At 34.2% G+C, this 17,078-nt stretch overlaps 2 protein-coding genes across 6 annotated transcripts; both read right to left on the bottom strand.

The window, feature by feature from the left end:
- Window positions 1–307: 307 nt before the first annotated feature.
- On the bottom strand, window positions 308–6,806 carry LOC105763285 (succinate dehydrogenase [ubiquinone] flavoprotein subunit 1, mitochondrial). The gene is made up of 16 exons (XM_012581440.2): window positions 6,576–6,806; window positions 5,871–6,029; window positions 4,906–4,993; window positions 4,318–4,464; window positions 4,100–4,240; window positions 3,812–3,897; window positions 3,624–3,716; window positions 3,465–3,528; window positions 3,155–3,298; window positions 2,623–2,810; window positions 2,143–2,317; window positions 1,890–2,060; window positions 1,649–1,718; window positions 1,437–1,557; window positions 1,310–1,347; window positions 308–677 (listed from the first exon to the last, which is right to left on the bottom strand). The coding sequence occupies exons 1-16, from the start codon at window positions 6,678–6,680 to the stop codon at window positions 575–577; spliced, it is 1,893 nt and encodes a 630-aa protein (XP_012436894.1). The 5' UTR covers window positions 6,681–6,806; the 3' UTR covers window positions 308–574.
- Window positions 6,807–11,586: 4,780 nt separating this feature from the next.
- On the bottom strand, window positions 11,587–16,840 carry LOC105763286 (ATP-dependent DNA helicase DDM1). 5 transcript variants are annotated; one of them, XM_012581443.2, is made up of 16 exons: window positions 16,698–16,840; window positions 16,410–16,496; window positions 15,868–16,131; window positions 15,703–15,780; window positions 15,023–15,375; window positions 14,750–14,939; window positions 14,452–14,627; window positions 14,018–14,087; window positions 13,736–13,925; window positions 13,430–13,525; window positions 13,250–13,344; window positions 13,038–13,157; window positions 12,611–12,730; window positions 12,416–12,514; window positions 12,215–12,319; window positions 11,587–12,094 (listed from the first exon to the last, which is right to left on the bottom strand). In XM_012581443.2, the coding sequence occupies exons 2-16, from the start codon at window positions 16,476–16,478 to the stop codon at window positions 11,858–11,860; spliced, it is 2,262 nt and encodes a 753-aa protein (XP_012436897.2). In that variant the 5' UTR covers window positions 16,479–16,496; window positions 16,698–16,840; the 3' UTR covers window positions 11,587–11,857. The 5 variants fall into 5 exon arrangements, with proteins under 5 accessions (XP_012436897.2, XP_012436901.2, XP_012436898.2 ...); XM_012581447.2 differs by having other exon boundaries at window positions 16,410–16,487; window positions 16,698–16,826; XM_012581444.2 differs by having other exon boundaries at window positions 16,598–16,786.
- Between the last annotated feature and the right edge of the window lie 238 nt (window positions 16,841–17,078).

The following is a 17,078-nucleotide window of genomic DNA, read 5'->3' on the forward strand; positions in this document are numbered from 1 at the left end:
GATAGTTCCTTTTTTGTGTACAAGTGGTACCGCTTGTTTTTTTTTTTTTTTCCTTTTTTTAAAAGAGTACAATATTCTAGAAAAATCTGAAATAACTAATCAGTTTATGTTGTTTTAAGATGAGAAAAACTTCTCTTGAATCTCGTACCTTAAATCAATGAGTTGCAAATCACACAATATATAGCCTACGGGCATATGAATGGAGCCACATCCCAGGACTCTTCTTCCTGAAGTGAGAGGTTTACTGTTTAGCTAGAGGTATTGAACTTAGAAATGGGTGTTGTCAGTCCCTATGCTAGAGCTGAAGTTTGAAGTTAAAAGAGGTCACTGAGTATAAATGGATTGTTTAATTCAGCAACCATAAGCTTATTGCTGACCAAACAAATACAAAATTCTGATTCACATTCGAACTTATTGATGCTTTCAACCACAAAAGTTCCAAGATTGATGAATGGCACAAAAAGATTGCCAAAATGCTATGCTTACAAGTATTTTATTGCATCTTTGTTCTCCATAACTTATGCCGGGCTGAATTGTCGGATCATCATAACCCATTTGCATTACAGCACGAGTTTTAATAGACACGAGCTTTAGGTGGGAATGACTCGACTTCATCATCTAATGTGTTCATGTGAACTGGCCGATAATCCAGTCTCACTTTCTCATTCTCCCAATAACTGCAAATCAAAGTAGAAATAGTGAACAATCGAATAATGCTGCAATTTGGTGATTTGCATTATTCGTATATTCTAGAAAATCACTGATAACATAGAATAAATGATTATCGGTAGCAAGAGTAATTGTTCTTTTATTCACTCTGCCAAAACCAATAATAAAATCCTAGATTTGATCATATCAGATGCATGTCACTAGCTCTCTACAATGAACATAAATACCATGGAGAGCCCTAAACTTTATGGTATTCACTGCAAGAAACATTCTACAGCAAGCATTGATACAGAAATGCCTCGCCTAAACTACTTTTTTCTTTTTAGTGACTAAGGTTCATATTCTAAATAAAACTAAATAGCTTAAAAGTCCAAACATTATAAAACTATAAGTACGGATTATGCTAGATTGTTAATAACAGAAAGTTGTTCTTAATTCAAATAAAACTCAATAGCCTAAATGTCCAAACATTATAAAACTATAAATATGGATATCACTAGGTTTCTCAATAACAGGAAGCTGTTCTCAACTCAAATGCACCTGTCAACTAATACTGAACACCCCACCCTCCCAAAAAAGCAGCACACATAAACCAATCTACATGTTAACATTGCATTCTTCCAAGGGAAAGAGATCATACCCCAATGTGTGTTTCATCCAGTTCTCATCATCTCTTTTCTGCAAAGTAACAGCAAAAGGAAACCTTATTGTACCAAAACTAAGCAAAGAGGACATAACCAAACTAAAGAAAGGTAAAAAAAACTAACCGTAAAATCTTCACGAGCATGTGCTCCTCTGCTCTCTTTCCTAGCTTCAGCGGAGTGCATGGTGATACAGGCATTTATCAAAAGATTTTCCAACTCGATAGATTCTATCAAATCAGAGTTCCTGCAAAACATTTTATAAGTGAAGTTTATGAAACAAACTGAAACTGAAAGAATTATTAGGTCACCAACATCTTAAGTCCCCACAATCTTACCATATTAAACTGCGATCCTTCAACTTAACATCATGGAAGCTTTCCCATGTCTTATCAATTAACTGACAACCTACAAAAAGTCCAAAGAAAGAAAATAGGATTTCCCAAGTGTCAGCAGTGAGTAGGAATCTCACGAGCAACATAAAGCTAAACTAAATTTGCCTGCAAAAGGAACAAACAGAAGACCAAAAGGCAAGAAGAAGACACAAGACGGAGAAAATGAAAGGGGCAAATGGCACACCTTCCTCAAGTGTTTCCTGTGTGCGGAAAACAGCAGCATTATTTTGCATTACTCGTTGCATATTTAATCGAATGTTTGAAGTTGGAAGAGAACCATTAGAATTTCTTATTTTGTCCAACCATGAAATTGTTCTCGCACCAGCATCCTTTTCCAAAGGTTTCTGCTTCTGCCCTGAAAATAACTAGTAAATGAATCAACATTCAGGCATAAATGGCAAAGCTATTTATATGTTGAGGATTGCAACACAGCTTGCCTGGCCTTTGGATCTCTGCAACTCGGTTTGCACAAGCCCGACCAAAGACAACAATGTCAAGAAGGGAATTTGCACCCAACCGATTAGCACCATGAACTGATGCACAGGCTGCCTCTCCAGCAGCCATCAGTCCAGGAACCACAGAATCTGGATCACTGCCTTTGATAGTAACTACCTGCAAATCAAAGCAAAATTATTTATGTCAAATGAGCCTGAAAAATAGCAAAAGATATACACAATTTTTTAAGAACCTGATTGTTGCATGTTTCATTTTCAGTTAGTCTTACATGTCATTCATATTTTAAATGCGTTTGATAGTTAAAAGATCATACAGACATATATCAACATGCATTTGTTTTGTTTATATTTAAAATAACACAATTGTTGTGTGTATCTAAAATGAATAACACAATTAAGTTCCAGTAAACCTCTAGAATTACATCCTAGTATATCAACATTATGTGCACTGAACATTCACACCTCTCCATGATGATTTGTTGGAATTCCACCCATGTTATAATGTACAGTAGGCAAGACTGGGATGGGCTCCTTCGTAACATCCACACCAGCAAAAATGGCAGCAGTCTCAGAGATACCTGGAAGCCTCTCCTTAAGCACCTCTGGAGGCAAGTGATTCAAGTGGAGATAGATATGATCCTTCAAAGGTCCTATTGGATATAAGTATCACAGTTAATAACCCAAGTTCAAATAATCTTGCATGTAACTAGTAACTGTCTGCATCACACAAACCTAGAAACAAACCTATATTTCTTACAATGGGCACCTACAAGAATGAGTGCAAAAAGAACATCTAAACCTTCATAGAACAAGGTCTAAACAATCATATGAAACGAACAAGAAAAAAAAACGAAACCAGATATCTACTATAAACAACAGGCACCATAATGCAATACCTCACTGCACATCTGGCAACCCCGCCTAAAGGAACAAAAACACAGATAACACTGGATGCTGGAAAATAGAAATGTCAATAATAATAAGATAATCATACCTACACCACGACCTTCCCTGATTTCCATGGTCATAGATCTCGAAACAACGTCCCTTGAAGCAAGATCCTTGGCTGTAGGAGCATACCGTTCCATGAAGCGTTCACCTTCACTATTTCTAAGGATGCCACCTTCACCACGAGACCCTGCAAATTGCAGATGCAAATTAGAAAAGAACCCACTCAACTTCAACCAAATAAGTGGTGCAGTAAAACTAAATTAAAAAAGGAAAGGTATAATAACTATCTATATGATGTAACCCAAAAATCAACCATAATGCTGCTCTCAGTAAGCAGTTGAATACGCACAAACCTTCAGTAATGAGGCACCCAGCCCCATAGATTCCAGTTGGATGGAACTGCACAAACTCCAAATCCTGTAGGAAGCATAAATAAAATTGGATAAAAACAAAGGTAAAAAAATAAAAGATTAAGAAATAAGAAAAAGGTTGCAGCAACACAGAAAAGAAACCTGGAGGGGAAGCCCAGCACGTGCAACCATAGCATTGCCATCACCAGTGCATGTGTGAGCTGAAGTTGCAGAAAAGTAGGTTCTACCATATCCCTGAAAGAAACAGACAACACACACAAAGGTCCTTCAATTCATTTTGATCATTCATTTTGAAAAAAATAAAAAATAGATCAGGAATGCATATATACCCCTGTGGCCAGAATTGTTGAAGAAGCCTGGAAGCGATGTAGTGTTCCGTCCTCCATGTTTAAAGCTATCACTCCCTGGCAGCTTCCTGCACAAATCATAAATAATCAAGTTATCCATGTTACACTACAAACAAGGATAAAACAGAAAATGGAGAAGGTGACATGCTCATCAAAATTAAGAGAACAAATAAAGCTCAAAATTATGGACAGCTAAACAATAACAAGGGCTGCAAATGAAAGTAATATGATTTACATTGATGAGGACTTAAATTCCCTACATGAACCTACCATCACTGTTCATCAATAGATCCAGAGCAAAATATTCCACAAAGAATTGGGTATTATGTTTCATAGCTTGGCCATAGAGAGTGTGCAGTAGAGCATGCCCCGTTCGATCAGCAGCACATGCACAACGATAAGCCTGTCCACCTGGTCAAGATAGAAAATGCCGAGCTAAAATCAGAATTCTATCACTAAGCACAACAATCAAATTTATGTACTTATACCTTTTCCAAAGTCTAGGCTTTGACCACCAAATGCTCTCTGATATATTTTCCCATCTTCTGTTCGAGAAAAAGGCAGCCCATAATTCTCAAGTTCAATCACAGCTTTTGGTGCCTCCCTGCACATATATTGAATTGCATCCTGATCACCTACAATCATACACCCTCTTTTTGTTATAACAAGGAAACAGATTGTTAAAAAGGTAGTCACAGCACTACAGACATACAAGTAAAATAGGTAGTTTAGTGCAACATAAAAAAGCATGTGCCCAGCATGGCTCTTCTGCCTTTAGCTTCAGCCAAATTACTTTGGCACAATCAACTAATATCAGTATTTTGAATAGAGTTCAAGGCGGGGGGGTCAACAAATGTGGAAACCACTTCAAGAATGCAAGGAAATATAATAAACTACATCAGGCAAGACTGAAGTGTACTTAAGGGGGAACATGTACTTTTCGTAGAAAAGAGAAAGCTGATAAAAAAATAAACTATTCTTAGAGAGCCAAAGATCAAGTAGAAGCATATGCTTAAATGCATTCCATGTACCAACTAGAAAACCACAAGAGATACAAGTTCAAACAAATCATATACCTAACCAATCACTTCCTTTAACTGTGTCATACATGTGCCATCGCCAGTCATCTTCAGTCATATTTCCCAAAGCAGCATTTATGCCACCCTAAACAGAAAAGTCCAGACAGATAAATGAGCCAATAATCTTTCAAAGGAATGGAAAACAAACAGCATCACTAACAAAACCTTTCTACAGACTGTGCTTTAGACATGTAAATAAACAATGGATCTGTTTTGTCAGAATGATCCACTTTTAAAATGAAAACAAAATACTTAAAAAAAATGGGAGAAGTGCATTGTATCTTATAAAACACATCAATATAAGAAATTTACATAAACATGTATTGCACTTTAAAATGCAAAAGAAACAAATAGATCATAATACAAAAAGTTTAAGAGTGGCAATTTATAGTATTTGAAGAACTTTAAAAGGAAAATCATGGTTATGGTAATAAAAATGCTTTTGGTATAATTCATGTTTGTTCAGTCTTAGTTGGACAAGAGAAATTTAAATACCCATGTATTACACTTCAAAGTGCAAAAGACACTATATTTAAGAAAAATGCAAAAGACACAAATGGATCATAATATGGAAAGTGTAAGAGTGGCAATTTCTGATATTTGAAGATGTTTTAAAAAATTCATATTTGAGGTAGTAAAAATGATTTTGGTGAACTTCACGTTTGTGCAGCCTCTTTTCTTCTTCTTCTTCTTCTTCTTCTTCTTCTTCTTCTTTTTTTTGTTCAGTCTTGATTGGACAAGGAGAACATCAGTTATTGTGCAACACAGACATCTGTGATAAGAAAGGGAATAGTAGCAAAGAGACAAGTACTATGTACAGAAACCACTAAACTGTAGAACCAATATGCCCATAAAATCAAGAATGATGAATCCCATTTATCTATAGCCACCGTAACACAAGCATGCCCTGAATAATAGCAACAGCATAACTCATAATCATGAACACCATATAGACTAAAAACCTGAGCCGCAACAGTATGTGAACGAGTTGGGAAAAGCTTAGTTATGCAAGCAGTATTAAATCCATGCTCTGAAAGACCAATGGCTGCTCTCAGCCCCGCACCACCAGCACCAACCACAACTGCATCATACGTATGATCCACTATTGTATAAGGGGACCCCTGCAATGATCGCAAATGTCCATCACCAAAATACTTCTGGTTCAGTTTTTTTTTCTTTTAATAACTATATAAATTCTATAAAACATTCCCAACCAATCAGAAGAAAAAGATAATACTGAGAAAAAAAGCGAAAATATATGCATTTTGCATAGAATCAGCTAAAGTAATCAACATGGGCAGAAAACGGAACTTATCCCATTAGAAAAAGATGTTAACTAAGATCAAGTTCCAGATGGTATTTGTTTCTACTGTATATTAGGGAAGTCAACTGAATGGAGCTAAAATTAAAGATGATTTAAGAAAATAATGCGTAGATTCTATGGATTCTTTTCCTTGGACACCTTTCTCAGCAGCGAAACAGTACAAACACTAAAACGATTCAAATTACATATAGGTTTTAATCAGAATCTACCCAAAAAAAACCAGCAACCGTTGAGAAAACGAGAATATAAAAACAAAGCAGGAATTGATTTTGAAAGCAGAAAAGAAATAGAAATTAAAAGCGGAACAAAAAGCTCAAAAACCCTAGAAAAGAAAGAAGCATACAGCATGAGTGGAGAAGAAACTGGAAATGTTAGATCTAAGAGAGTTAGCGGCAACTGATCTGTTGGAATATGGAGCTCTAAGGCTACGAGAAACGCAGCGCCACATCTCCGCCTACTTTGTTGGATGCTTTTTTTCCTTTTGCGAGTTGTGGGTATTGGAAGGCGTGTGGTTAATTTTGTTTATGTATAAATATATATATATATTTGCTGGGAAGTTACTGCCTGGCGGAGGGAAGAGAGCAAAAATGATGGCGGCGTAGTTGGAAAGGGCCTAATTGCTCATTTGACGCAGTATGCTGTTACACTTACCCTTTGTTTTTCAAGATAACTACCGTAATGCCATTTCTTTTGCATTCTATGAATTTTTTTGAGGAATATAATTAGTTTTTAATGTATTTTTATCTTAATCGTTTTTATTTTATTATAATTATATCTAAAGTTAAATTTTAATTATTTAATTAAATTATTGAATTTTTTAGAAATCTTAAATTTTATATTAACGTATAAATATAGTTATACATATGTAATTGAAATATATTTATATAATATATATAATTATTTAAAACAAAAAAACAAATATATCTATGAAAAGTAAAAGTATCACGAGATTTAAGCGTCAAACTATATGCCAAATTTTATATCAAAATTATATATTTTATGTCAACAGTTTTTATTTTAGTAACAAAAGCATTATGTTTATAAGTATAATAGTTTGAGTTTGATCTCAAATAACTCCATTTTCTTCCACTAATTATAGAAAAAATTATATGTTCTTATAATTAAATTTAAATAAATTTTATACTATAACAGGTTAAAAAAAATAGTCGTGCTCACATTAACATTTTTTTGACACATAATATTCTCCATTTGAAGCACTTATTTACAATTTGGGTAAATTACTCTTTTACTTATGGCCTTCTAATTTTTTTAAGTTATTTTATGCCTTTTGTTTAATTTTTTTATAATTTTATATATGTTAAATATAAAGTTAATTTTAAATAAAGTATCTCCTTATTTTAAGATTTTACTTGATTGAATTAACCTTTAATGTTATAATATTAAAATTAATGAATATTAAAATGTTAAGTTCAGAATATAGTTAAAAAAGTCACATATTAATAATATTTATTAGATTAAATTTATATTCCTTTTATAATATAATAAGATTTAATTACATTCCTTGATTAAATAGAGCAAAGAGAAATATAAAATTAAAATAAATGACAATTTTAACATTAAAACAAATTAATTTAACAATATATATAATAAATAACCTATAAGAAATTATTAATAATATTATTTAAATTTTAATGTATTAATATTAATATTCAAATTATGATAAATTTTGTATTATTTATAAAATTGAATATTTTGTAATTATATTACATTTTAATTTATTAATATTTTTGAAAAATCTATTAAAATTAAACAAAAATTAATATTATAAAATTATAAATTTAATATATACAAGCTATGAGATGAAATAATATTCGCACCCTAATTTTATGATGTTAAACCATACACGATGAAACATTTTATGTTGATAAATTATTCCTTTTTGCAAGTCGGTATCAATTACAGGTCCTCTTCATGGACTGCAAAACTTTAATTTAAGAATGTTATTAGAAATCATTTCTCAAATTAAAATTTTGCAGATGCTTTAGGATTAATGTTAAAAAATATATGATTTTTAAAAATGTGAATCTAAACACTTAATTTAGCATAATTGTTGCTGTTAGAAAATTAAAAGTGGGTTTTCAAACAAAATCAAATGTCTACACTAAAATGATAATTAAATAAATTAGTTTTATTTTGAAAATATATAAATATGTCATGAGAGTTCATTTTGAAACTTTTAAATAAATTTAAAATAAAATTTTCCTTCTAACAATTATTTTATTTTATTTTAATAATTTTAGAATTTATTATAAACAGATTATAAGTGAATAATGGTTTACATTTAAAAAATTTCTAAAACATGAATGTATACCTATTATATAAACATGTAAAAATGAAATTATTTAAATGAATATAAGAGATGACATTAAATGTGTGAATAAAGTAATTTCGTTTTTGAAAAAAAATAAAAGAAAACACTTCATTTTCTTATGAATTATTTGATTTATCAAAGATTATTAGGAATAAGTTGAATAGTATTAAGAACCGAAAGCCGAGGCTGTTTTTTGTTGTTTGACTAATAAGGCAAAAGGTCAAGGGTGGAAAGCTGATGTTTTGCAGGTTTAGCGTCGGTCCATTATTCTTTTTTGCATGCATAAGTTAACTTTCATCATTAGATATTAATTGATGAAAAAAGAAAGTTTAAACCAAGTTGCGTGGGGGATAAGCATTGATCCATGATCCAAATGGTTCCACGTAGGAGAAACAAAGAAAGATAGGCGCTGGTGCATTTCCCAGCCATGACGGACCTTTTGGGTGGAGACAGCAGCCACGTAGCCTCCACATTCACCATTCACAACAAACAATTCATTGCTTCTTCTATCGGGCTTTGCGTGTATGGTTTTATCAAGAGAAAAATGGAAAGTACTGACCAAATATAAATTTCCCTACTTAGAGTCCCAGAAATGGCTTCACATTGACAAAGGTAATAGAAATTTCCTCTCCCTTTTCTTCACCAGTTTCTGTCGACAACTTCTCAAACGTATGGGAAGCAAAATCCCAAGCCATATAGCCATAATGGATAGCCAGTAGTGCCTAAAATAAAGGGATAAATACGATAATAACATTAGCATAATAAATGCAATGGCCCAAAAAGTAGCCACACCTACATCAGTCCTGCATCAAGCCAACGGATTCTCATCAACAACATAGAAAACCAATGTAAGACATGATATGTCCGAAAAAGAAAATTGTACTCAGTAGGAATTATAATCTCTGACTGGCACTATACTTATTATAAGTGTAGTATTATATGATATAACTCCAGTTTTAGTAGTAATAGTCAAAGATCACCAAAAAGCTTCAATCAAATTTTAATTAAACGCAGACTGTCTGGTGAGTGGACAATAGTTACGCTATTCAAGGGCTTCTTAAAGCAAGATGACATGGTGCGTGCTATCTGCATCAGGATATTGCACTTAGTTATCTTGCACCTAAAGCAGTTAATTACTGCAATTTGGTCCTAGTACATCCCATTTCAATTCAACAGCAGTATCTAAGTACTAAACCCATGTATGGGACCAAATGTGGGCCATCATAGCTTGTTTACCCCTAAAATGAGTATTACCTCTTTCACTAGTAAGCAAGCTAGATAATTTCATACAATAAAAAATGGGATTCAAAAATTAACTAAATCCATAATCAGATCACCGTCAGATAAAAAATACAGTTAGACCATTATGACTAAGCATCTTTCATTGACCTTGCTGTTGTAACTCAAAAACTTAGGAGCCAAAAGAATGACAATTAGGAATGACCTAATACTCTTTGTTCAATTGCATGGAATCCATTGATGGACATTGGCATAACAATGACTTTCTAATAGCAATAATCAAAAGCCTGACGAAAAAAATATGTGCAGTGACTACCGTATAACATCACAAAAAAACACTCGTGTTATATTCATGGTGTCGAAAGTTGGCTGCTAAATGGCTAGACACCACAAGTAGAAATCTACCTCATTTGAAGTGTTTTGAGGAATTTCAAGTCACCCTAGCTGGAGAACAACCAACTCATCAAAAATGTAAGCCCCTTTCAAAAGAGAAATTAAATGTGACCAACATAAAATTCATCCTTCGGTTGCCTTAGACTCAAGTATTACAATTTCAGTAGTGAATCAAATATGCTCTCACTTCAACAAAGATAAATTCCACTTCAAATGCTAACCCTGGGATGAACAATAGAATTTTAAACAAGAATCAATAATTTTTTGCAAAGCTACAAGCTACACCAATGCATTTAAAGAACATCACGGAAACCACAATGTTCCACAAGCTCAAGTACTTGCATGACCCGATTGCTGAATAGGGCAACCATCAATTATCCTTCTTAGAAGCTAAACGTGGAGATTTTCTCACTTTGATCGATTTAATAATTGTCAATACTACCAGCAATATGATGATGGAAGTTGGAACAATACCAAATTTCAAATCCACTCGGTTTTTATTATATGTGAAATTACTCTTTTATAGAGAAAAAATTGAAATATATTTTATATTTCTGATTACAAACCGAACAAATAAGCAAGAAGTGATATGGAAAAGGAAAAGGAAAAGAAAAATTGGAAAAATGATATTATTACTTTTCAAATTTCCAACCCAGCAAATATTATACTTATATTGAAATTAATTTTCAATTCAGAGAATATAAAAATATTTTATTAGATACTGGAGTTACAACCAGTAATTGTAGAAAAATGTTATTCCTATAGAAAAATGGAACCTATGAATAATCCTATAAATAGGTAAATTTATACATAGAAACACGCAGATAAAAAAATGCGAAATTTAGAAGTAAAATATTAAACAAAATAGGAAAAGGAAAAGAAAAATAAATCGTACCAAGAAGTGATATGGGGTTTGGGAGAGAAGAGGATAAGAGCAGGGCATTTGTTTTGGGACCTGATCTGGTAACCTCTGAGTTGATCAACGAGCTTAGAACGAGTTATCATTTCTCGAAATCGGAGATATTTCTTCTCCGACCTCTGTAACCAAACACTCCTTGCTTCTCTCCCAAAAGAAACAAACAAGCTCTGTTTGGGTTTATTTTTCCTGTTTTATAGATGGTATTGGAGACTTTCGTTGCGATTAATTATGTATGATAATTACAACTGATCGCATGGATGAGGTACCGAAGCCTGCATGCAAGTTTTTGGGCTTACATGTGAATTTTCGCTGATTTTGGTGCGGAGAGTTACCACAATATTTGATTTGGGTACAAAAATCGACCCGGATTTAATACGCTTCTCCATTGGTATAAATCCGCAATATTTCTTTTATTATTATTATTAGCAAAATATATAGCCTTTAATTTCATTTTCTTTTCTAAAACTAAGAGACAGATCGCAACAGATTTCATTGATTCATAAATCCATAAATTGAAATTCACCTCAAAATGACAATTTGCTTAAAGTTATAGGTTGTTAAACAACTAATTAATCAATAACCGATGCTATCTAATTCTACTTTGTAAGTCTACCGCCGGCATTTACAAAATCAGCTCCCTCGGACATTCATATAATCCATGGTTCAATGAAAAAGAGAGCTTTTCTTTAGAGCTATATTTCAGCTCGACCACAAAAAATCAAAAGAGGTAGTCGATGCCCATTTAACTGTTGAGCGTTGAGAGCATGCCTCCAGTACCAGTAGGTAGCACAACCTCCCAACCAGGGCCTTTGAGGGGAACTGCATCAGCACTAGCCTGGGCCTTCTCTTTATCACTAGTATCAGCAATAAGGTCGCTGCGATCAAGAATCCTCTCAAGATCCTCATCACTGATATCTGTCTGAATCATCTTGTCCTCGGCAGTTTCTTCATCCCGGAGTAGTGCAAGTAGATCTTCTTCCTGAAAGGTTTCTCAGGAAATCAGTCTGCATCTAACATGATAATCTTTCACAAGGACAAAGGCATTGGTGAAAGATCCAAGAGCAGGTAGTGAGAGAAATGGATGGATGATAAAACGAACCTCAACAAGATCATTACTCTGCTTCCGTTCTTGGTGGAACTGCCCTTTTCCAATCACCACATGTTCTAGCTTCAACTTACTATAAGCTCTTTTCAAAATGCGACACTGTTAAAAACCACCTCTCAGTTTTTCTCAATCTCGATGGGCAGTAGAAATACTTACCAAAAAGGTCCACATATAGAAAAGAGAAACAGTGAATACCTCAACAGATTGTGCTGTTGCAAGTCTGTAAACATGAACAGGTTTGGTTTGTCCAATGCGATGACATCTATCCATGGCTTGCAAATCCATTTGTGGGTTCTGCAGTAGACAGTCAACATAACAAATTAGGCTTTAAATCCATTAACATTTCAGGAATCACAGAACAAATAAACACGAGAAATTAGCACTGAATACCCAATCACTATCATAAAGTATACACGTATCAGCTGCAGTCAGGTTGATACCCAGACCTCCTGCCCTTGTGCTGAGAATAAATATCCTATAGTCACTGTTCACATCATTGAACTCCTGGATCTATTTGGAAAAAGAAAAACAATACAAAGTAGCCAGTTAATAAATACAACTAATAAGAAATCCAAAACTGCAACATGTCCCATGAAGCACATACAGGCAGAGAACATAATTAAAAAAGACTAAAAGACTAACAGACTCCTTCGGGGACACTTGGGAAATTTTGTTCTTATGAAAACCATACTACACAGATGAACTAATTTCTGAGCAAAACATGTATATTTGCTCGATGTAGTTTCAATTTTAAGCTGATTTGAAAGAACTAAAACAAATTACAATGTATATACAGTACTCATGACTTCATACATACCTGTCTTCTCCTTTCTTCTAATTTCACACTACCATCAATCCTACAAACATTAAATCCATTTTCACTAAAATAGTAATCCATTATATCCAGAACCTTCGTCCACTGGCTAAAGATGAGAACCTGTTGATGAAAGGCAGGGAGAATGAGTAGACAGCTTTTAGCTTAAATAAATCAACGAGAAAACATACAAACTAAGAGAGCTTATAACATAACTTGTGTTTACGCTCAAATAACCGAGTCAACAACCGTTCAAGCAATTGAAATTTCCCACACTGTTCGACAATCTGCTCTACAGGTGGATAAAAATCTGTCACAAACAATAGAGCAGGGTAAGTGAAACTGCCAAGTATTCTTTCAGAACAATTTTTCAAAAAATTTCACAAGGAAGGTACATGATCCATCAAAGGCAGCTTCTAGGAGATCTGGATGGTTACAATTCTTCCGAAGCTGAATCATCAAATTGTTAAGCTTCCCTTTCATACCACGCCCTGCAGCATTGCAATGTAAACTATCATACAAATTGCAACAGAATATAATGCAGAATGCTTATAATTAAGATTTTGTGTTTATCAATCAGCAGAGTAATAAAATTTCTGAATATCGATCTCTTAGTTCCTCTGCCTTTTCCTTGTTTTCCTCAAATTGAAATGTTAGTAGTGGTGCTTCTAAGATCAAAACTCAAAGCTGATCTAATATACCCGAGTCACCCCTATCTCGTAGATGTGATTCCAAAGTTTTATTAAGCAAATGATCTTGGAAATTCCTTTGGTACTCAGTCAGCGAAGCATATAATATGATCTCTTTTTTACGAGGGAGCATCTGCTCCACATCAGATTTCATTCTTCGAAGGAGAAAGGGGCGCAATATAGCATGGAGTTTAGCTACCACCTGCAAGTAAAAAAAAAGGGCCAAGAATTGTAATTAATTTATAATTCTTGTTTCAGAGGTAGGGGAAGGAAAACAGTCAGAAAGGTGCATACTTGAGCCCTTCGTTTCTCTTCCATTTCTTCCTTTGACACCTCACCATTACTTTTTCCCGAAAAATCAAACCTAAACATTTAAACCATTTCATAAATGAAATAGCAGTAGAACAACGCAGCAAATATCATCCAGCAAGAGGAAAAGCCAAATGGATCAATAATTAAAAGAATAGAAACCCTAAAAATGAACATCATAACATCCCTGCCAGCAAATTTTAAGGACCTAAGAGGCCAAAAGAACTAGAGAAGAGGACCATGGTTTTCAAGATATGCACTCAGGTTAACATTAGAAATCAATATAGTAAGCTAAATGAGTAATTCTGGAAGAATAGCCCATGATTATGAATGTCACAGGGCAATTACTAGAAGTGGAACCTTGACAATGTAACTAGTAAGCTAATGTGTTAGTTCATACCATATTTTAAACAACATACCATGACTCAAATTCTTCATGAGATTGAAAAATATCAGGCAAAATGAAATTTAACAATGACCATAGCTCTGCCAAATTGTTCTGCAGAGGAGTTCCAGTTAAGAGGAGCTTATTGCCAGCACGCAAGTGTTTCAATTCTTTCACTAATTTGCATTGGAAGTTTTTCAATCTGTGCCCCTATAAGAAAAAGGATAACAGTTTGAATGGATCATTTGCGCATCCACAAGTTTCAAGTTTTCACGTATATAGAAGTAAAGCCAGACCAGGCTATAGACAATCTGGGATAAAATACTACTAACCTCGTCAACCACAACATATTTCCACTCATAATGCCTCAAAAATTTCTTTGCATCATTCATTGCCATCTCATAAGAAGTAACAACTACTGGAAAACTGGGGCCAATTACTTTAGGCATGTGCTTCCTACGAATCTCATCCCTTTCTTTCTGAGTTCCATGATAAATAATGGCATTAATTGAGGGCGTAAACCTATTTAACAAGAGGAGAAAGAATAATTAAAAGATGAAATTTGAATTTATGCTTGTATACATGAAACATACAGCTGATTTTACCTTGCAATCTCATTCATCCAATTAGAAAGAGTCGACAAAGGAGCAATAATCAAATAAGGCCCATTCATCCCATTTCCTTTCAAATGTGCAAGAAAAGCAATCGTTTGAATTGTCTTTCCAAGACCCATCTGATCTGCAAGGATCCCATTTAGCCCATTTTGCCATAAGGAGATCAACCATTTCACACCTTTAAGCTGATAAGACTTCAATTTTCCACCAGTCAACAATGGTACAAGTTCTCCCTGCTCCTTCTCATTTTTTTCCTCCTCAGTCAAGTTTTCATCTTCAGCGTTCTCAGTCTCTCCCTCTTTAGATCTTGTAAGCATTGCTGCAACTGCCCTCTTGACCTTCCTCTGGAAAAAAAAAAGGAAATCAAAGAATAGTGGCTTAATACCACTCAAGGTTTCAATTTAAATTACAAAGATCTCAATGTTACCAGTAGATCAGAAACATACAACCTGCATACTAACAATGTTCTCAAATAAACTATTGTCATACAAGAACTATTGAGTTAAACCAAATTGTTACAGAGGGAACAGGAGAACTGAATAATTGGCATACACTGCAAGCCAAGCAATAACAGAAGAAGAAGAAAGAATAAACACAACTAATTTTGTGATAGCATGTATATAATATGTAGGCATTCCATGTTGACAGGGTAAATAAAGCAGAAAGAATACATTGTTGTACTGGTTAGCAGCTCTTCTTTTTGAACCTCGACCTCTCTTTGTCTGAGCAGCTTCAGGCTTAGGTACACTCTACCAATATTATAACAGATGATCAGAAAAAACCAGACCAATTAAAATGGTAAAAGTGCACGCAAAAGAAAGGTGAGAGCGGAATACAAATGTTATGTCCTCCATCTTTTCAAGCAAAAACTCTGAGTACATCTGGGTTTGGGTCAAAAGCTCGTCCAATCTAGTAAACTGAGTATCATTCAAGTGCACTGACTCTTCAGGCTCCCCTTGTTTTATCTCCTCTTTCAACCGAGCTTCCCTTAGCTTCTCTTCTTCCTCGACCATAGCCTCTGATAAAAGAGAAGTATCTCCATTTTTGGCATCTAGAACTGTTTCCTCCTCCAACTTAGTGATTTCCTCTTTGCACTTCTCCTACATTTTTGTAAGAATAAAAAATATTATATAAAAACAAAAAGTAACACTTTTCAATCCTCAAAAACCTACAAATGACCTAAAAGTTTGTTTTAATACATAATAGAAGATCATATTTGAAACTTTCTGTCTTCCTTTCAACTTTCTTAGCTTACATTTTTCTTCATTTTCTCAACGACTAAACATAAGCAGTGAAAAACACTAAAACCTTTCAAACCACAGGGAACCAAAACCCTAGCGGGAACAAAAAAGAAGAGATAAAGTATATCCCAACAAACCTCATCTTCGAGAACCGAAGTCGGTGATTCAGCAGAAACGTCATTTCCCTTTCCATTCTCAGCCCCCATTTTCAAACCCTAAATGTCCTTACACCAAAAACAAAAAAAATTCAATAAAGTGAATATAAAAAAGGAAATAATCAAATTCTAAGAGATTAAAACATATGAACTAAAGCTTTAGTTTCAACCAAATACAGAAACCAGCCTAGGGTTTTGAATCGTCGAAAGCGAAGTAACGCCACTCCAACAAGTAAAAGCACGAAATGTATAACAAAGAACTCAACATACAGTGAAAGAGCTTCCACTCTCAGCGAGATACCAGAGAGAATCGAAAGTCGGAAACGTCGAAAAGGAAAAGCGAGCAGAATAGAGTGGAGCAGAGCAGAGCAGAGCGCAAATGCGAGTGAAATTTATTTCGACACGAGTGGAGCACTTAAATTAAACATTAATTATGTTTATTTATTTTCTAATTGACTGTCTTGGTAGGTTTGGGCGGGAAAATGAAAGTTTGAGAAATGCCCCTAAGTTGTGCCATAAATAACACACTGGACTGAAATCTGTTTCTCATTCTTGGAAGGGTATTTTAGCCAATGTAAAATTCTTCTGGGCCTAGAATATGTGGCCTTTACTGGTAGGTTATGGGTTCCCAAAATTGGGGCATGCTTTGTG

This window comes from Gossypium raimondii, chromosome 12, assembly GCF_025698545.1.
Source record: "Gossypium raimondii isolate GPD5lz chromosome 12, ASM2569854v1, whole genome shotgun sequence".
NCBI classification, from domain to species: Eukaryota; Viridiplantae; Streptophyta; class Magnoliopsida; order Malvales; family Malvaceae; genus Gossypium; species Gossypium raimondii.